Here is a 20,692-nt window from a genome sequence, read left to right as displayed (position 1 = left end):
CCCAGTCCACCACCGGGGCTCCTTTGAATAGTATGCACGGATAACAGATGTCCCCATCAGCTCCACGTTGTTGAGGTCTTACAGAGTGAAATTATGCTACAGGAAAAGTTCTCACAATTTCTGGGTCCGGGCTGTTCATTGGACCTAGGTTTGCTAACATGCTCACACTCAGAGCATGCCTCCTTGATCTCCCTTGCGCAGGGCAGCTAGCCTAAGGGTCCGGCCACCACAGCACCAGGAGGGGCACCCTTCCTAGTGCTCGCCATCCTCTCCTCTTCTCCCGCTTAGCAACAGAGTTGCCTGCAGCCAATGGGGCTGCTCCTCGCCGCCGCCACTGCCGAGCGACAGAGGTTACCAGCGTGCATTGACCGATAGTAACCCAAGTGCGGGCGGCAGGCGGCAGGCGGCAGGCTCACAGGAACTGCGCGTGCGCGGCACCTCCGCACGAGCCCCGCCCGCACCTGTCCACAGAAGCGGGACCAGTAGGGCTGGATTTTCTTCCAGTTTAATTCTCCCAGACCTCCAGAATTTCAAGTTTAAAAATGCACAGAAATCCTCCAGGCAACCTCCACCAAGTTTAGAGATAGATCTACAGCGTAGCAAAAGGAAACGAAGTCAGAGCAAGTGTGCCCCTTCGCCTAAGCCTGATGGGAAAAGGCTCCTGACCCCTCAAGGCAGCACCTGCACCAGCCCGAAAGAGAGGCCCAAGTTTTCTCAGTACTTGGTGTCTAAAAAGCTACCTTTCAGCCAACCAGGGCTCACCTACCCCAGGTGAGTGGACCCCTGGGCGGCATGAACTCCCTCCTTGGTGACAAACCAGTGCATTGATTGCCCTTGGAACTTCTGGGTAGAGGGCAGATGGTCTAATACCTCCATTCCTGGAGAGTCAGGACAGACCCAGGTGCCCAGTGCAACTCCCAGCCAGATAGGGAGGGGGAGTTTGGGGACACAGCCAAGGCCAAAGCTGAGAACCCAGGAGGTGGCAGGCATTTTTCGGCCTGTCACTCACTGCTAAGCTGGGTACAGTTGTTCACGTCCTGGTCAAAGAAAGCTTGTGTTGGAAGTGAATCATGTAGCTCATGTTATATGTGCCTGAGAAAAACCCAACCAAGATGGGTACTCAAGCGAGCTTCTTAAGAGGCTGAGATTGACCTCTGAGTCCTAGATCAGCCCCCTACCCGCTGCAAGGGGTCCTGGGCAAGTACCTCTGCCTCCAAACCTCCTTCCTTCCTGTGTAAGATGGTTGTACTGATAGCAGCCCCTCCCACGGCCGCACTATGGGGTTCCTGTGAGGACTTAATGAGACAATGCGCTGACACAAATAGCATTTGCTCAGTAAACCTCAGTTGTTTTTCATTTGAAAATAAACACTTTTCCAGAAAAGGGAAGTGGGGGAGAAATACCAACAGAGAAATCCCTTAAGAGTCTTGTGAAAAGGTTCACTTTCAGGATGAGTAGTTGAGGGGACTTTGGTCTAGTGAGCCCGCCGTTCTGACAATAAAAGGAAACGAAGATGGGGAGTCACATTCTGCTCTCGAGTGGAGCTCCACCCTGACCAGTTGACAGAGAGCACGAACCCTCTGCAGGGGCCCCTGCTCCTTGTCAGGCCCTTCTCCTCATGGACGCCTCTGGGATGGCCACCTTCACAGCAGAACTCTGTCTCCCCAGGGCCACGGGCTTTTTAAGTCCCACGTCTTCCTTTCCAGGAAGGACTAGGGTTTGACGCGTTTAGTAATTGCTGCAGACTTAGTTTGGTTCCCCCACCCTCCCTAATGCATGTGTTCCTTTGAAGACAGGCATTGCACTTGTTCTGCACAGTTCCAGAAATCAGGCGTTGGGTCAACCAATGGACAGTTCTCAACTTTAGATGTCAGCTCCAGACACAGTAGAATTTTCTAAGAACCAGAATTGTGCAAGCCCCGGCCGCCTGCCTGGGGGTGTCAGTTCCTCGTCTGCTGGAAGTGCTCAGATGGAGGCTGAGGGCCGATGGAGAGGGACAGGGCAAGAGGGAGACACCTCCCCGGGGTGGGTGGTCAGAAGAGAGGTGCTCCCAGGCTTGGATTCTAAATATAGGCCTCGGTTGGACATAATCACAGTCCTGACGTCACTTTGGCATGTCTTGGTCTTGACACCACATGCCATTTGGCCGACAGAGCACACAGGTGACTAATAACAACACAGCTGGGTCAGCAAGACGCAACACCAACAACTGGGGTCAGAATGGAGTGTGAAGGCAGCAACTGTCCTCCAGGCTCTGAAAACACCCGCTGAGCCTTCCTCACGCATGCGCGGGAGCACTCAGTATCAGACGTACTCCGTCTGAAGGCAACGTTTGCCGTACAAGTTTTGGGGGGTCGTCGGCATAGATCTGCTAGGGAATGGCACCCCTCTGACAACCTCCCACGTTGCCCAGTCGGTCTTTCTACATCTGTTTCATCTGAACCCTGAGGTTAGTTTTGTTCCTCAAATAAAGGAATCTGTTGATTCTAGAACACAACTCAAAAAGGGCATGTATATGGTTACCAAATGTTTTCTCTGCCAATGGAAACACAAAAGAAGTGCTATCGGGTTGACCAACGTGTCACCTCCGTTTACTGCTTGGGCTTCACGGATTTGATGCCAGTTTGAAGCGGGCGCGCTTTGTTCAACAGTGGGAAGTTTTCCAGAAGTAAGCACATTTGAGGTTACAAGAAGGCAGGGGGGCACCTGCCAGGTGGGTAACAATGAGTGTCCCACAGTGGCCTCAGAAAGCTAGTGGTGCCTGTCCCCCACTGAGCAGAGTGCTACAGAGTCGAGCTAAGGAGACCAGAAGGTGCCGGGAACAGGAGGACTTCCCGGGAAAATGATGCAGGAGTAGCATGGCTGAGTACAGAGCCTACTGCCAGGGAAGAAGGAAAGGAAGAGTCAGGCTGCTGAGGGAAGGGCCAGTGAAACCATGTCCAGGCCAGTGGGGGCCCTTGTGCTTGACAGCACCAGCTTTGGGACCGGGGAGCTCTGCTTCCAGTCACACATGAGGAGGCTGAGTCTTCCACAGCAGTGTGCTCAGAGGGAGAGAATGTGCATAGCTGCCCCACCCCAACCACTAGATGTTCTCTCTGCACACTAACTCGCTTAGAGACAAATGTCCACCATGAGAATCTGTCCAGTCTCAACATTTTTTTTGCAAAGCCTCTATCTGAAGCTCTCAGGCCTCAGGGGATCAGAACCAGCTGGGAAGGCCTTGTCATCAAAGGGCACTGACCCATGCAGGCAGACTGCCTGCTTGCCTGCCCTAGGGTAAACTTAAGCACTAGCCCCTGGGTAGCGGCTGGGTGGTGGAGAGAGGGACACTTCAGTTCTCCAGATTCCAACCAGGCAACCAAGAGCCACTTGGCTCTCCATTGTCCATCCCTTAGCCCCAAGCCATGTGTCCCTATAAGCAGACTGGAGCGGCCACACTGCACTAAACATTAGCAACAGCTTCAGAGAGAGACCAAGGCACGAGCATGAAAAGCAATTTCTTTGGGAACCACTAAGAGTGCCCCCTTAGCAGGACAACTCCCAAGAAGCCCGAAAGTGATGCATTCATTCTAAAAAGGAAAAAATTAATTTGATGCCATCAAGTCACTTCTGACTCATGGGGCCCATGTGTGTCAGGATAGAATGATGCTTCATAGGGTTTTCAGGCACTGATATTTCAGAAGATGACTGCTGTCTTTTGAGGTGCCTTTAGGTGGATTTGAACCTCTAACCTATTGGTTAACAGCCAAACACAGTGACCATTTTTATTTCTCAGGGACACCTTCATTACAGGAGCCTATAAATCCCCTTCAAACCTGAGTAATCCACCACTCTGAAAACCCATAGCTCTCTAGGACTCTCCGTAGCTTCCCTATACTGGAATTCTCTTCTTGCCTCTGTCCCAGAGGGCTGGATCAAGTCACCCAGGGCTTGGTTGGGATCCAGTCTTCCCTTAATGGAGTTCCTGAAAAGGATTTATTAATGACACATTCCACTCATTTTATCCAACCTGTCACTGCAGGCACCACCTTGTGAAATAGTTATGGAAACTAAGAAAAGGGGAACTTTAATCTAAGAGGGGTGTTAAAGGCATAGCTTAGAAGCAAATTCATGAGGATCAAGTGCCTGGAACCTGCAAGCAATGGTTAACTCCTTCCTGGGTTTTGGCAAGGCTGAGGCTCGAAGCTAAGCTTTCAAAGTAGATGATATTACATTCCACCATGGGTTTACCATTGTGAGACAAGAGCTTAGCTGAAGTATAGTAAAGAAAACATGCTAAAGCCCCAGATATGATTACCTTTGTTTTCAACCTGAACTTCTCCAGAAGGCAATCTTGGGGGGGTGTATTTAATTTCTAAGAATCATGCCATTCGTGTGAGAGCAGTCAGCTGTAACACAGCAGCCTGGATTCACTAGTCAGGGAATGGGACCAGTGTCTCCAAAGGAATATGAAATGCCTTTGCTTAATCTTACGAATGACAAAAAGGGAATAGGCATTGAAGCAGATCTTATGCAAGCACAATAAGTCAGAGCTAGCCTTCAAGGCAATCCCTCATCATTTTGTAAAGCAAGATGAGGCACATCCATGACCCGGCCCCCGGGTCTCCTGGTGTGCCCACATTGGAACTAAGCCCTTATCAGTTTCCTGGTAAACTCTGCTGATACCTTATCTTGGCCTGAGGTTCTGCAGACCTGAATTCAAGCCCCATCTTTGCTCCTTCGATGCCTTTGGGCATGTCTCTGAATCCCCTGGCACAGTTTTCCACTGGTACCATGGATAGAATCCTCTGAACTGGTCCCATGAGCCAAATGGACCAAATAATTGCTTTCCGTTTGGACAAGTCCACATGAAAATGGATCCAATTTCTGTGGAAGGGGAAAGCAGTAAACAGAGTACTACTCTGCGTGCTCCATTTGTTAGTTGGGATCCAATACATCCCAATAAAGCCGAGGCTTCTGGGTGAACAGGAGCCGAAAGCCAGAAGACTGTACTTAAACACAAACCCCCCCGCCGCATCACCTTTCTCTCCACCGAAGACCTGTTTTCAAGCTGTGGTTCTCTTCTTAGGAAGGAGTCCCGAGAGTCACCGACACCATGTCCACCTTACATGACGTAAAGGCTGTTTTCCAAAGAACGGTGAGGGAGCACCAAACCCTTTTTCCAGAAGCTTCTGTGACGTAAGAGTTTGTTATGTGGTAGCCCTGAAGCCCGCGCCTGTTCCAAGTCATTTGTCCCGTCAGCGTGTGCTGCGTGAGCGCATTCCTTGAGGGAGAGTAATTACTGTAGCAGAAGCAGTGTGAAATTCTCCTTGGGGGGCACTTTCCTCTCTTGAGAATGGTTCCGTTCAGAATTATGTTCTCTACTAGGAATCTATTATATGATCTCGTTGTTCCTCCAAAGACATCATTAATCATATGGTGCAAATGTAACTGCAATTGAAAATACAAGGTGTTCCGTCAAACACCATTTTCAATGTGGGTAGTCATCGGAGGAACTCAAAGGTGGATGTAGGGAATCTGTCTTGGACATCGTCTGTTTAAAAATACTGCTGTATATTCACTTGTCACCTTTCTCCTAAAGATTGAGAACTTCTCTGTTGTTTCCCCTCCATCTTGTCTTCCTTCTTTAAAATACTCATGAGGGCGTTTATAATGCTATTCCAGTCACAAGGCAGCTTTGATAGCCTGTTCTATGTCGAGTGTATGTTCAAGCGCCACGTTCTGTGTGCACGCATGTCTTAGAAAGGATTTCCTGGAATGTACAGCGAGCAGTCTCATAGAGGGAGTCAGAACAACTAGGTCCCAAGGCTGGCTTTGAACTGAGCAAATCATCTCTTGCAGGCAGTCTTTTTCCTTACCTCTCCAGGGCAGGGGTGTGATCAGGTGCTCGCAAAACCCATTCAGCTATTATGGTTGGAGAGTGTAAGAATGGCCCTCAATAATGCACTATGTTCTACCTCCAGTGAGCCCATCATTCACTCGACATTTAAAGATGGATTTTCTAGGAATTTAAAGGGATCCGTTTCCAATAGACAGCAAACCTCACAGGATGCGGGGAAGAGAAACCACATCTGTCCCAAAGGCTGCACTTGAAGTCACATGGAGATGATGCCCACCAAAGAGAAAATGAGAAAGGGCTTATAGGGCAGGGAGTAACTTCGAGTCCGCTTCTCAGTTTAGTCTAATCCTGACTGGGGACAGAGATCATCAGCGACTATCAGAAGAACAAAAATGGGGGAGGGAAGCACCCATGCCAAGGGCAAAGGAGACAGGTTTCCAGAATCAGACAGAGACTAGTCCACCATGTGGGAAGGGCATAAGTGGAATTTGCATGTTGGACCCGGGCCACAGAGGAATGACAGTTGGGCAGTCCAATGACAGAGTCCACATCGAACGCATGCTTTATAGGGGTGGCGATTAGTTGGGAAACTCTGTTACCCATGTTGAATTGACCGGAGGTAGCACCCAAGAGATGCTGGTCATGAGAGAGCAGTGAGCTATGAGAAGTGGCTGCAGCTCATTTCCCTCAAGGAGAGTCTAGGTCTCCCTGGAAATGTGGCCACAACAGCAAGATCTATGGGCAACGAATCCTACAGGGAGAGGCCAGCATCCCTACTGGCCTTGTGGGCTCAATGACACTGGGACCCCTTAAGCCCCCCTTAAGGCAGGACTACCCTGTGGGACTTCACAGCTGTAGAATGCACTGCTCTGGTCTCTAACCTGCTTTTCCCTAAGTCAGGAACCTGGACAACAAGCCCCTAAACCTTTTGCCTCAGTTCCCTTTCTATCCCGTGAGAAGGTAGACACGTATTTTCCTGCCTTCAATCATACTGGAGCAAGAAGCCACCTAAATTCTGAATCGCAGGTACCAGGAACAAGGAGATGGAGTAGAGGGGCCAAAGATGAGGCCAAAGATGTGAAGGCAGCTGCTGCTATAGAGACCGGGAGCTAGGGAGGACGGTAGGCACACAGCCATGCCTGCCTGGTTGAGAAATGAGCAAGCGGACACACCAATCGATCATGTCTGTCAGCCCCTCCGGCTGTAGCCATCTCTGACTCATGGGCAGTTCCCTCCTGCTCATTTCCTATTCTTCCCACTCCTAGGCCCCCACGCAGGTTACTATCGGGCAAATGTTCAGCCGCGGCCACCTGGGACAAACAGTTCAGGCCCTGCCTTCTCTTATTGAGAGGCCTTCAGCCTCTGGTTAACTTTGACCATCCCTATGCCCAGTCTGAACATTTAGAGACTAGAGGGTTGACAGGCCATCTATCTGGTTTGGAATGAGTTTTCTTCTTCCTTGGAGGGCACGACTGAACACCTGCTGTATGCCAGGGGTAGTGTGTTGGATTTCAGGCCCAGATGCTTCTCTGCTGTTCAAACGTGTGTGTTTCCGCATTACAAACTGCCTTCTATTGACAGTAGACACACCCCACCCCCACGCCGCCGGCAAACATTGCCAACCCTCACAACTATGCTGTCAGGGTCACACCTGACAGACAGACAGGACACACCCCATGTGGTTCACAGCTTTGCCTAGGCGAGGAGATGACGGACACACGGAGCCAACCATAGCAACCTCACTGTGATCAGCTCCTTTTTCTGTAAAATGTTTCTGCCGGTTGAGAAGGAAAAGGCGATCCCCCAATGTTGACATTTCAACAGGCTCTAACAAATGGACCCAGCCCTGAGCCTGCCCAAGAATGTCTCTCTCTTAACAAAACTGGCTGATGTTCTCGGGAAATGTCAGTATCAGATAACAAAGCTATATAACCATTGACCGTTCTGAAAGGACGGCATCTGTTCCTGGTTGCATAGACTTAAAACCATCCTCAACCCACTCGGGCTGGCAGACACCAAAGGCGCCATCTAGGTAATGTCATCCAGAGGGCCTGTACCAATGGGCCAAAAGAGTCAGAAGGCAAACTGAAGGTAACAGGGGAAACAAAGAAAATAAAAATTAAAGTAAATAGAGGGAATCCCCGTTGACCTTTCTTCTTCAAAATGAAAGTAGGATTGAATCTAGATTTGAGAGTCCTCACATGTTTTCTAGTGGTTCCCCGGGCCACCACGGAGTCTTTGTTCAAAATTCCTCACAGATGGTTGGAAGGATGATTTGGAAACAAGAGTTTAGGTCCATGTCTCATATCCTCTCTTCTTCCAATCAGCGCCCCCGCCCCCTCGGGAAGATTCCTGGACAAGTGACGGTTACACGGAGCAGAGGGAGATGAGGAACGAGTCCCACGGGAGGAATTAGGTCAGGCTCAAAATGAAGCCATCAACCCAAGAGCACGTTCATGCTACACATCGCGGGGCTCCAGATATGGGACGGGAGGCAGCCGAGCTGCTCAGGGAACTCATAATAACGGTTCGTGGCCCGTCCCCTCGAACCTGTGGCGGAACTCCGGGGGTGTCTGCCCAGAGCAGCCTGAGCTCGAAAGACAGCCCACTGGGCATGCACACACACCACAGAGCATGCAGGTTGACTCTGGTCAACCTTCCCAACTAGGGGTCGTTTGTATGAATCATCACAGAATTTGGGCACCACCTTGGGATCCTTCTAATCCAACCTCTTCATTTTACAGCTGAGGAAAATGGAGTCAATGAGATAAATACCGTCAGTAGTGACAACCGAGTGGGAATCTGGACCGATCACCTTTCCAGCCCCAAGATTTTCTCCCAACAACCATCGCTTCCTTCGCAGGCCCCCAAAGGAACAAAGCATCATGCGAGCCCCAAGTGCCTACCTTTCTTCCGCCACCAGGGTCCCTCCGGCACAGAGTAGGAGAGGTCCTTGAATTCAATATTCACCGCCGCCCGCCGGGGCAAGGAGGAGAAGCGCTGGGCCTCTGTGAGGTTGTTGTCCACTTTTTTCAGGTGTCCGTTCAGCAGCTCCGTCTCGGCGGCATCCATGCTGCCCGAGACCACCTCATCCACGGAGACGCACACGGACTTGGGCTCCGTCATCGCTGCAGAATAACTGCTGGCGTTCTAGACAAATGGGGAGCACAGAGCACAAGGTCGGTGAGCAGCTGCATCCTGGGAGGAGCACCCGGACCCAGGGTCACGGACTATTCACGGCCGCACTCCTATCACTGCGCCTCAGGGGGCCTTTGGCACAGGCCGAACGGTGCTTGCTGGGAAGACTCTGTCCTCTCTACCCATCTTTTTCTCTCCTGTTTAAAATAGGCTTCAGGTAAAGAATGTGATGCTGATCCACAAATCTGACTGGGGAAGCATCACATCTAATCACATAACCGTAGCAAGGGAATTCTTTGCCTCGAAGTAGGCAAAAACACCATTAAACATAATGACTCACAGCCCCGAGTGGCTGAAATAGATCAGCATTGTACTACCACTCGAAGGCTTGGAGGTTCAAATGCACACAGAGGGGCCTAAGAAAGGCCCGGAGATCGACTTCCAAAAATCAAGTCCTCGGAAACTAACCCCTTGGAGCACGGTTCTACATGGTTCTACACGCACACGTTGCCCAGCGTCCAAGTTCACCCAACAGCAACTGGTGGCAGCAGCCTCACAAACTACTCAGTGTGGCGGCAAGAGAGTAGTGCCAAAAAAAAAGATGTATCACTGAAAAAAAAAATCCTATTTAAAAAGGGCTATTTAAATGCTTCCCTCCATGATCTCATCAAAATTCTCAAGAGAAATAACACCATTGTGCTCGTGGGTTTTGTGAGGGTTCCTCATTGCGTTTTAAAATTTTCCAAATCCCTTATAACGCCACGCTTGGTAACAACAGAACTGAGATGCTGCCGGAGGTGTTGGTTTTGTTGTTGTTTTCGCTTTGCCATATGGACAAGGACATTGGGGGCACACACAGTGTAAGGAACTTGTCCCAAGTCCCACAATCAAATAAAAGGGCAGAGGTGGGCCCAGAGTCATCAGAAAACGTGAGATGTTCCTGCGCGTACCTGCTGTTGTGTAGCTCGCTGGCTTTTAAAGCATCCAGTGAGAGTCAACTCAACTCTAACAGATGTGCCGAGAACCAAGCGTTTTCATGCAAAGAAAGGGATATCCTCCTCTAATGGCTTGGCACTTTGAAGCAATCAATATGCCCCAAGTAGCTCCAAAGCACTGAAGAACCTGGGGGTGGGCAAAGATGACGTGGCGTTTTTTCCTAGCTGCCTCCTTAACCAAAAGCAGTGCTTTCGTTTGGAAAGCAGGGCCTCCTGCCACACTCTGCCGTCCTGGGCGAGGTTTCAGCAGAGAGCCCATGCACAGCCATCGTGGATAACTCAGGCTGTTCCGATGGCTGTGGGCACTGAACCCTGGTGCTGCTGTGGGCTAAGCACTGGGCTGCTACCCACAAGGTTGGCAGTTCAAACCCACCAGCCACCCCAAGGGAGAAAGATGTGGCGTCTGCTCGAAGAGAGAGTTACGGTCCGTAAACGCTAAGGAAGAGTTTTGCTGGATCTTTACAGGGTTCCAGGGACTCAGAGTCAGTCTGATGACTGTGGGTAGCGTGGGGACGGAGAGACCCTGCCATGTGGTTGTTTGTCCAAAAGAGGAACTGCGAGGTCCCGGGCTTTCCCACGGGTTTGTGGACTCTCCTCAGAGTCGCTAGCTTCAGCCTTACTGTGCCTCATCCAAAGCCAAAACAAATCCAAAGCATGAATGATCCACAAGACAAACCCACAGACCCCAGCAACTTGAGGGTTCGAAAACAGCGTCCCCCTAGAGAATGCCTTCTCATGGGCACACAACCGCATCGCTGAATGAGGGCTCCCAAACCCATCTCTAGACTTGGAGGGCTCAAATACTCAAAGCACAGGTGGACACGTAGAGGTTGATGATTCTTGTGAGGGCTGATAATGTGCTGTGTCCTTTTAGGAAAAAGGCATGGGAATGCACACGCACATGCAGACGCACGGAAAACCCACGCGCGCACATATACACGGGCACACACACTTCCATCCCTCGTAGGCCTCTCCCACTTCCGAAAACCTGAACCAAGTGAAACTGAGCTCATGGACCATAACATTCTGTGGATAAAAATAAAGGTGCAGAGTACAACGCTGACAAAATCAGGCTTGGCTGGCTGCTGGCACTAAGAATGTGAAATGCTTCAGACCCAAACATAAGTGGGCTCATAAATTCCAAGTTAGCAGAATTTGGTATTTGTTTAACAACAGGGCTCCGTGTAGCCTTGCGGTGGTCATGCGGCTCAGGGCTGGAAAGAGAGCGATGGCCTTTGGTGCTGGGGCATCCTAGAGGACCAATAGAAAGACTGCCCTTGCTCAGCATGCCTTTGGCTCTAGTAACAGGCCAGAAGGTGGGGCGCCAGCTTTGGCATCCCCAGACAGGGCAACAAAAGCCACCCCTTCATCTATTCACCCTATCACAAGCTACGGTCACAGGTCTGTAGCCCTCTTTGTCACTAAAGGGATCCTCCAAAAAACGTCCTGCTGTTGAATCCATTCTGGCTCATCGTGACCTGGCAGGGCAGAGCAGAACTGCCCCTGTGGGTTTCCAAGCCTAGCAGTCTTTACAGGAGCAGAAAGCCTCATCTCTCTCCTGCAGGGTGGTTGGTGGTTTGGAACTGCTGACCTTGCAATTAGTAGTTCAACTCGTAAGTGCCAAATCCAGGCTTTGGAGAGTAAGGACAGGCAGGTGGGAGCAGGGAAACAACATTGTTAGCGCCAGGCTACACAAACAGAAAGATAAAAGGTGCTGGTTGCAAACCCACGTTCTGCTGGTCGACCAGGGCCCTAACTCCGGAGCTCACCAGCAGCTGTGTGTTCAGCTGTGGAGATAGGAGATGGGGGCATGCTGATCCAGCAAGCTCCTCTCTAGTCCCAGGCCCCCCTCAACCTCCAACCCCAGCATTGCAGCTGCCCCCAGGTCCCCCTCAACCTCCAACCCCAGCATTGCAGCTGCCACGGTATCCATCCTCCCCCCTCACACCAGGCACCTCCCTCCGTATGGTCACTTCTCTCTGTACTGAAGAAACTCCCAATTATACGAGGATGATAACATCACTCCATTCACCTACCAGTCTGACATATATTCTGATGAGGGTCTGACTTTCCCCACTAGATTCTAAGTCGCCGCTATCTACTCACTCATGCCAGTCAACCAATTCACCACAAACTTAGTCCTGACGCTCAGTGGTCCAAGGGACAGACCCGGGCTCTGGCCTGAGCAGGTTCAAGCGTCCCACGTAAGTAACAGGTGATTATAATCTGGAGCTTCCAGGGTGCTGGTAAGAGGAGGCAGGGACCCAGAAGGGCAGCTAAGGGCAGGGCAGACCCTGGGCTAGGGAACTGCGGGGCAAAGTCTTCTTCTGAGCTGAGAGTCACAAAGTGAGGTGGATGGAAGTTCCTTACATGGGAGGGTACAGCATGTGCAAAGGCTCAGAAGCTACTGAGAAAGGACTTTTAGAATTCTAAAGCAATCTCAAGAGCTGGAGCATTGATTTAGATTTAAGGTGATGAGGAAGGAGTGTGGGAGAAGAGGGGGCTTGTTCATGGGTTTGGGCTTTATCTAGAGCTCTCTGGGATGCTACTATAAATAATAACTCACTGCCATTAAATCAATACTGACTCATAGCGACCCTATAGGAAACAGCCCCGAGAATTTCAAAACTGTACATCTTTACAGGCTTTAAAGAAAGCCTCATTTTTCTCCCTTGGAACAGCTGGTGGGTTCGGACGGCTGACTTTGCAGTTAGCAGGCCACTAGTCAAAGAACCAGACCTGCAGTTGAGAATAGTACCTCTGTCTCCATGGAGACCAAGGGCAAGGGGAGCACAGGGGGTGGGGCGGACCGAAGGCTGCTTCCATCGAGGGGTGATGGTGGAACAGGGATGGAGACAAGTGATGGGCCAGTAGGTCAAAACCGGGTGACTACACGGATCTGGAAGTGGGAGAGTGAGAGAGAACCCACAGTCAAGTACTACCATTTAAAGTATTAACTAATAGCACCTCGTGCATAGTAGATCAATGATGATAAACAACAGCTACTATTGATTCAGCAATTACAATGTGCCCATTAAACTCCACATGGTATAAATTACGCCTCCAGTTCTGCCCCTCCGCTCCAGAAGGTGGATATTTCCACCTCCGTTTCAGAGGAGGCGTCAAAAGGCTGGAGAAACTGCTGTGCTGTGAGCCAGTAGTCTGTCAGTAGTCATGTTCCCTAGCTCCCTGGGGTGCAGCTCTATAAGGCTTCCAACTTCCTCCACCCCTCCTCCTGAACAGCAGAGAGCTTCTCACCTGGCCTGTGGTCTGCACTGCACGTTGCTTGGCTTTCCATAGACAAACTCTAAGTGACCCTGGGTCAGCTCGTACGGCATGACGTATAAGGAACTCCACAGCCAACAGGAAATCCTACATCTCCGCCTTCAAATAAAACAGCCCCAAAGGGCTGTACACGAGTACCCACCTTTGCATACGCTGTTCCCTCACATGAGGGGAACCACTGCCCATCTCACCTATGGGTGCCAGACAGGTTTGTCCAATGAATGAACCCCTGAGAGCTGGGATGATGTGAGGCAGAGGCCCCTCCCTCTGAAATGGACCCCCTCTTTGGAAGAACACCGGCAGATGGGAGCTGGCAACAATGTGGGTGACAGCGAGCTTTGCCTTCTCCTAGCAAGCTCATTAAAAATAAAGCCAGTACCTTTCCCCTTATTTTGGTCCCTTTCTGAGTTTCCTTTCACGTTGTCTTGGACCTTCCCCCTCCCCAACCAGTTTGGGGGGCAACTGGGTGGCAACAGCGCGCTGTAAATAATAGTAAGTCCATTCGGATGTTGAATGCAAAGGGGCCTCGTTGGGGTTTCCCTGGCTGCTGATCAGGAGAATGTTTGCATGGGCACTGAGCAGAGTGACCCAGGATTTCCCTTTGAATGGCAGTGGGCAGCGGGTGTCTCTCACTGGTCGGTGAGTCATTGTACGATGCTTTTGCTCTATGATGTCCCAGGAAGCAGAAGTGGAGACATAAGCTCCCCCCTCTGCATCCTGGGGAAAAGAGGAAAAAGGAAATCAGTCAGTGGCATAGTTCTCTCTCGCCTCTTTCTGGTTCATCGTTGTCAGCTTTGGTGTCCACTTAGTGGGCTTTGCTGCTGGGGGTCATGCAGTCCTGGGTCCATAGCGTCGGATCCGGTATCCCCAAGATAAAGGCCCACAGGGAAATCAGCACAGCATCAACTAGCCCCCAAGGTCAGCAGGTTAGACCACCAGTGACTCCAGAGAAAAACGAGGCTGTCTGCTCCAGTCAAGATTCACAGCCTCCGAAGTCCACAGGGCAGTTCTACTCTGCCCTTTAGGGTCACTATGAGTCGGGACCGGCTCCACTGCAGTGCGCTTGGTTGTTTAGATTTAAGAACCCTCTTTAGGCCACTCAACAACACCTTGTTGGGCAGCCTGTGCCCAGCCCTCTGGGGCCACAGCTCCCTTGGGACTCCACTGCCTCCTCTAGATACCTCTCTCCTTCTCCCAGTCTGCTCCAGACACACACCACACCTCATGGCTGGTCCTGAATGGGGGGAAAGGGGGGACCCAAGGCTAAAACCCAAGTTCAGGATCCTGCATATCTTGCAAAAGCAGTTTGTTTACAATTTGTAGAGACTTTTTTTAATTTAAAAAAGTACAAGTTTACCAGAGAGGTTTATGATTTTCAAACAAAAGCTCGTTCCCTGAAATGAAAATATGAGCCCAGTCCTAAGCGTCTCCAGACAAAGCCAAACCCTTAGGTTCAGGGCTGCTGCAAAAACTGAGCATAGCTTGTCCTACAAGGGCGATCTACATTTGAAAACACCGGGATTCCATTGTTTTTCCCTGTGTAGGAAGGAACCTCCTTAGCATCCCTTTAAAGGGCTTTAAGAGTCAGTGACTGGGGGGGACTAAAAGATCTGAAACTTTCCCTGCCTTCAAAGAGCACCAACAATCTCGTTACTTTTCCATTATCCACATCATTGAGGAATTCCAAAGAGATGAACAAGCGCAAAAAGGAAAATGTCTCAGGCAACGTTATCCAAACATACAACCAGACGGAAGCTAATGTAAGCGGGAGAAAATTGGGTCTTTTCAGTTTTTTGCATCCCCCCTTCTTAAATGCGGCAGTCTACTTCCATAAAGATCTCCTTAGAAACCCTATGGAGGCAACGCTACTCCGTCTTACCGAGTGCCTATGAGAAGGCACAGACTGGCCGGCAACGGGCTTATCTGCGTAAATCAAGCAATAGAGTACATCTGGGGATGGATGCGGCTGGCGAGCTCCCCTGGACTCCCCCTTCTCTACCAACTGACTTAAGCTTTCTGCTGGCCCCATTCTATCGGTTTACACAAAATCATTATATAATGAGCTGGCGAGGTTCGGTATGGTCTACAGTAACCTGTTTGGAATCATAGGATGCAGTTGTCAGAGTGACGCATGCGCAGAAACCAGGCTACTTTTTTTTCCTCTCCGAGCTCAAGGCAAGAGGTAACTGTCGGTCAAATCCTGCTGAGCACAGCTGACTTCAAATACAGGATGCTAAAAATGAAATAAAGGGGTGGGGGTGGCGCGGTGAAAGCCCTGCGTGCGATACACTGTGGGCTTACACCCCGTGGGGCAGCAACAAGCACGATAGTAAGTACGAAGAGCTAGAAGACGGGTGGATAGATAATACCAAACACTTCTGAGTATAATCTAAATCTCGTCCGCAAGTAACTAACTGCAACGGTGATGTGTTAGGCATAGAAATAAGAGGCCCTCGGTGGGGTGCGGTAAGTGCGAGGTTGGCAGTAAACATCATTCGCTTTGTTTTCTATTTTCCTAATGTAAGTTTACCGAGGTGTGCACAAACGCGCAAAAGGCGTCTCTGGCCATAGCTTGGAAAAGCGTTTGTTGTCATTGTGTCTAGCCATGAAATCACCGGCACCCCGTCTTCCCCTCAGAACTGAGGTGTGCGCCTCGGTTCCCTCCCTGTCTCTCCGTGGCGGTGCAGAAGGGCGGCCAGCAGGCATCCCCCTCGCCCTCCGCCTGCCTCCCCAGGCACTCACAGTCCTGCCCCCATTAGGTCCGGGAGAAGCTGCCTCTGCCCCCCCAAAGCGCAGAGGGCGCGCAGCTTCCAGTTCTCTCTTTTGTTCCAAACCCGGCGCTCCGGGGGGTGGCGCGAAGGAGCCCCTGTTCCCCAAAGCCTGGTCGCGCCCGCCGAATCTCCCCGTCCCTCTGGCCCAGGTTGCAGCCACTCCCCGCACGCTCCACGGTCCCCAGGCCGCATGCCCCTCTCCTGGACAGGGACGAGGTCAAGGCCATCTGTCCACTCGTGGGGCTGTTTGGCTACCTCACCCCCCTCGCGTCCGCGGCCGGTCCAGTAGCATCCTGCAGGCCAGGTTGCCAGGGCAGGAGACACCGAGTCGGGCCTCTCCGGCAACACCTAGGTCAGCGCCCGGGAGCGGTGGAGCGAGCGCCTAATGGGTCGGGGCGAGGAGGGTCTTTGCTTTCCTCGGACAAGAAAGCCCTCAGGTGAAGGATGCGCGCACTCACCATGGCGGTGCCGACAGAGAAAGCGGCCATCAGACAGGCCATGCCCCGGTGGGGGGCGGCGGCGGCGGGGACGGGGCTGCGGGCGGCGAGGACGAGGCGGCGGGGACGAGGATGCGCTCGCTCCGGGCTGGGCTGCCTTGCCCGCATCCACTCGGGCTCGGGCTCCAGCTCCGCCCCGCGCCTGCGATTGGCCGGCGCTGAGGGGGCGGGGCCGCGGGCAGGTGCGCGTGCTCTTGTTGTCCTGCGCCGCGACAGGCCGCTTCCCGGAACCGTCTGAGGCTCTGCCTCCTCCCAGCGGCTCATCGCCCTAAAACCCACAATTTGGAAACTTTCGGGAGCTCCCAGGACAAGTCCACTGGAAACCTGGACAATCGCGAGGACCCCAAGGCTCAGGACCACCACCTTCAGCACCAGCCTATTGCTGTGCTCTTTGTACCTGCATTAGCAATGAGCCTCAAGGGCAGGGGCTATGCTGATAAGGTCAGGGAGGAATCCTGGCGGGATGGGGGTGGTGGTGAAGAGCAGAAAGGGTGAAGGACGTTTTTTTAAATCTTTCTTTCTCGTGTAGTTGCTGGACATCTTTCTGCCAGTTGGCAGTTTGAGACATTGCTGTGAGAACTGAAGTCTTAGAGAATGGAGAACTCACTGCCGAGGAACGAGGGATTCCGACTCACAGCGACCCTATAGGTCAGAGTAAAACGGGATGTCAGAGGCTGTTGATCCTTCCAGAAGCAGCAAGCCTTATCTTTTCCTCTGAGCAGGTGGTGGTTTCGAACTGCTGACTTGGAGATTGGCAGCTGAAGCAGGGTGTTGGCAGGTCGCTAAGGGACTTTTTGTAGTACAGCGTTCTGTGTCCACCCACGTGCACGTGGTAAGTGCTGAAAGGTAAAGGTGGCCACGCCCCTGCCGTCCATCCCACCTGCCAACAAAGAAAAGGCCCATTTGGGGCAGACTGCAGTGCTTCCATTACCCAGCGCATACCTGTGTTCATGGTACCTGCATTTAGGAGGGAAACTCAAGGACCCTCTATTATGGCCCTGGGCTGGAATAGCAGATGGCCTGACATCTGCTAAAGCCCATATTATACCTAAGATGGGCTCTTTCTTGGTAACCATAATGATAGGCATTCTGGACTCCCAATCTCAGACTGGGCAGCTGGTGTTCAGAGGTTTGGAACTACAGCCATGAATGTGTTCCTTCCAACCATCACCACCCTTGGCCAGTGTTGCCACCACATCTCTGATGAAGGCAGCCCCTCTCCTGCTCTTCCGCCTACTAGGCTGTTTTATACTGGGCAAGCACACTTCACCTTCACACACCTGAAGGCCAAAGTCATATTCTTCCTCTCAACTCAAAGAAGAAAATAAGGTGTGATTTCATGTTAAGTTCAAACTTGGGTTAAGCTTAAGCTCATTTGGAGTTTTAACTTATATTAAGTTGAAGCTCTCCCTGTACTTTCTGAACAGTCTCACTTGGGGTGTCTATCTATTGGCATAGTGATTACACATTGGACCGCAAAGTCCAAGGTCAGCAGTTCAAAACCACCAGCCACTCCACAGGAGAAAGAAGAGGCTTTGTACGCCAGTGAAGAGTTACAATCTCAGAAACCCCTAGGAGCAGTTCTACTCTGACTGAGTAATGAGGTAGTTTTACTTGACTGACTTGCATTTAAAGATTGACCTATTTCTTTCTGGTGTGGTAGATGTGGAGGGTCTGAGGATTGCATGAGCTGGAAAGTGATGGAGAGGGAGCATCCTGAGGATTTGGGGTCAGGTAGGAGGATTCAGCCAATGGTACCAGGTGAGGGTGGACACAAGTAAATCATGCATGCAGATGGACTTGAAGTATGGCTATACCATGACCAGATGAGTTTCAGGAATGAGCCAGTTGCCAGCAGGTGAGGCTGCCTTAAGACCTTGGATTGCCTCCATCCCTGGAGGGCCCCCCCAAAACGGTTTCTGAATCCCTAAGAGAAACCTTTGGGAATACACCTTATGGCTTTCCAGCTTGCTCCACCAGTTAAGAATTCTAATGAATATTTATTTTGTGAATATCATCTCCACATCTTGTCGGCTCGGTGTTTAACAATTTGACCTGAAGTCCTCTATAATGGCATGGTGGCCAGTTATGAACTAGCCTCAGTGAACTCCACTTGGCCAACTTTCTTTTGCTCAATTCCTGATCGATACCATCCAGTACCTCATTTCAGTCGACCTAAGATTTTAGCCACTCACAAGGATCCAGGACAATAAACCCCTCAGGACCAAGAATGGGAGTAGTGGTACCAGGAGGGGCAGGGGAAGGTGGGATAGAAAGGTGGAACTGATGACAAGGATCTACATATAACTCCCTCCCTGGGGAGCATACAACAGAAAAGTCGGTGAAGGGAGATGTCAGACAGTGTAAGACATGACAAATAATAATAATTTATAAATTATTAAGGGTTCATGAGGGAGGGGCCGGGGAGGGAGGCGAAACAATGAGCTGATACCAAGGGCTCAAGTAAAAAGCAAATGTTTTAAGAATGATAAGGGCAACAAATGTACAAATGTGCTTGATGCAATGGATGGATAGATGTACGAGCCCCCAGTAAAATGATTTTTTTTTTTAATTTTAGCCACTCACTCGGCAGATGCCGAGAAATGGACTATTCGGTGGTGGAAGGTCTTCTCAGCGTTGGGAATGCAAGGGTAGTTAGCCAACCAAGAAGCCCTGACCTCAAGTGTAGTCTAGTTTGAGAGCTGAAAATACACACATCAACAGGCATGGTTTCAGCTGGGAGAAAAAAGGAACACCATATGAGGTGGGTGGAGAGGGATGGGGTGAGATTTGAAAGGTAACATCCTGACAGAGATCGGATGTCTTGTTCCATAGCCTGACATATATTAGAGATGGCTTTTTATATAGCTAACTGGAGAAAAACAAGACAGAGCAATGAGTCCATGTTGACCCATGTGTCGCAGAGCAGAACTGCCCGTGGGATTTCCAAGGTTTTGACCTTTCTTAAGCAGATTGCCAGACTTTTCTTCCAAGTACCCAACGTTTCAGTTTGTCCAGCTCTTTACCCTTGGCCCCACAGAGGCACTGATAGCTGCCATCACCTCAATTCCATCTCAAGGTGACCTTTTGTGTCACAAAACAAAGTATCTCCCCATCCTGCGTCAGTCCATCGTTGCCCCCGCGGTGTCGATGCATCTGACAAGGGTCTCCCACACCCCCACTCACCTTCTGTTTCACCGTGCATGACACCTTCCTCAACATGCTGATGTGTCCGAGACAAGCGAGTCAAATGATGTTCTGCTGCAACCCAGAGGCTGTCACTGACTAGTTGTCGGAACTAAATCTCCAGGCCTTTCTTCCTAGTCTGCATTAGTCTGGATGCTTGAGCGAAACCTGTGCCCCATGGGTGACCCTGCTGGTATGTGACACATCAACGACATAACTTCCAGTATCACAGCAACACAGAAGTCACAACTCCTTCCCTTCCCGGCCATACCCCTAGGCAATGATTAATCCAGTTAGTGTGTCTATAGATCTACCTGTCCTGGATTTCATATAAAGAAAATCATGCAAAACACCAGCGGGAAGCAAACACACACACACACACACACACACACACACACACACACACACACACACACACACACAGTAGGCCATGGGGTAGTCTTTCCTCTAGAGAGCTTCCCTTCCTGAGCTCCAGGAATCCCAATCCCCTACCAGCACCCGCTAGAACATCCCACCTTCTGGCTCCTGTCAGTGGTTCTGGAGAAGACTTGTACCCAATGTTGCCCTAAGAGTTCTCTCTGGAGCCTGCCTGGAGCCTGGGAGAGAAGCGTTCCTTTCGCTTTGGGGATTGACAAGCCATGCCATGAGTGTTTTCTTGTCATTGGGACAGAGCCCTCTCAGTGCCCGGGCACCGACCTCCAGCCTTATTGAGTTTAAATGTGTCGCAGGCTCTTGCCAGGAGTCTGGGCAGCACAGTGATATCCGCATGGTCGATGGGGCCTAGCCTCATCACTGTCCCTGCCCAGCTTGAGGTCCGTGAACATTACACCCTGGGCTATAAAGCAGGGTGGCAATTGCACCCCTCATAGGATTGTTCTTCGGATCAAGTGGGTTCGTATCTGAGAGTACTTAGAACAGAGTCCCCGAAGAAGGACACGGTGCTTGGTAAAGTAGAGGGACATATAAGGAGAGGGAGGCCCT

The 20,692-nt window shown here is 51.0% G+C and overlaps 1 protein-coding gene across 2 annotated transcripts in view; it reads right to left on the bottom strand.

Annotated features, from left to right (window-relative positions):
* The window catches only part of ABCG1 (ATP binding cassette subfamily G member 1), an 80,615-nt gene extending 64,033 nt beyond the window's left edge, over positions 1-16,582 (bottom strand). For both annotated transcript variants that reach the window (XM_004696913.4, XM_004696914.2), the window contains exons 1-2: positions 16,487-16,582; positions 8,746-8,989 (exon numbers count right to left, since the gene is read on the bottom strand). In XM_004696913.4, the coding sequence (XP_004696970.1) occupies positions 8,746-8,989; positions 16,487-16,528 (286 nt within the window). In that variant the 5' untranslated portion in view covers positions 16,529-16,582. The remainder of the gene's footprint in view (positions 1-8,745; positions 8,990-16,486) is intronic.
* Between the last annotated feature and the right edge of the window lie 4,110 nt (positions 16,583-20,692).

This window comes from Echinops telfairi, unplaced genomic scaffold, assembly GCF_000313985.2.
Source record: "Echinops telfairi isolate 266 unplaced genomic scaffold, ASM31398v2 ScPeMD7_7469;HRSCAF=8507_0, whole genome shotgun sequence".
In the NCBI taxonomy this organism is placed as follows: Eukaryota; Metazoa; Chordata; class Mammalia; order Afrosoricida; family Tenrecidae; genus Echinops; species Echinops telfairi.
Note: the sequence above shows the minus strand (reverse complement) of the source record. Positions and strands in the feature narration are given on the sequence as shown.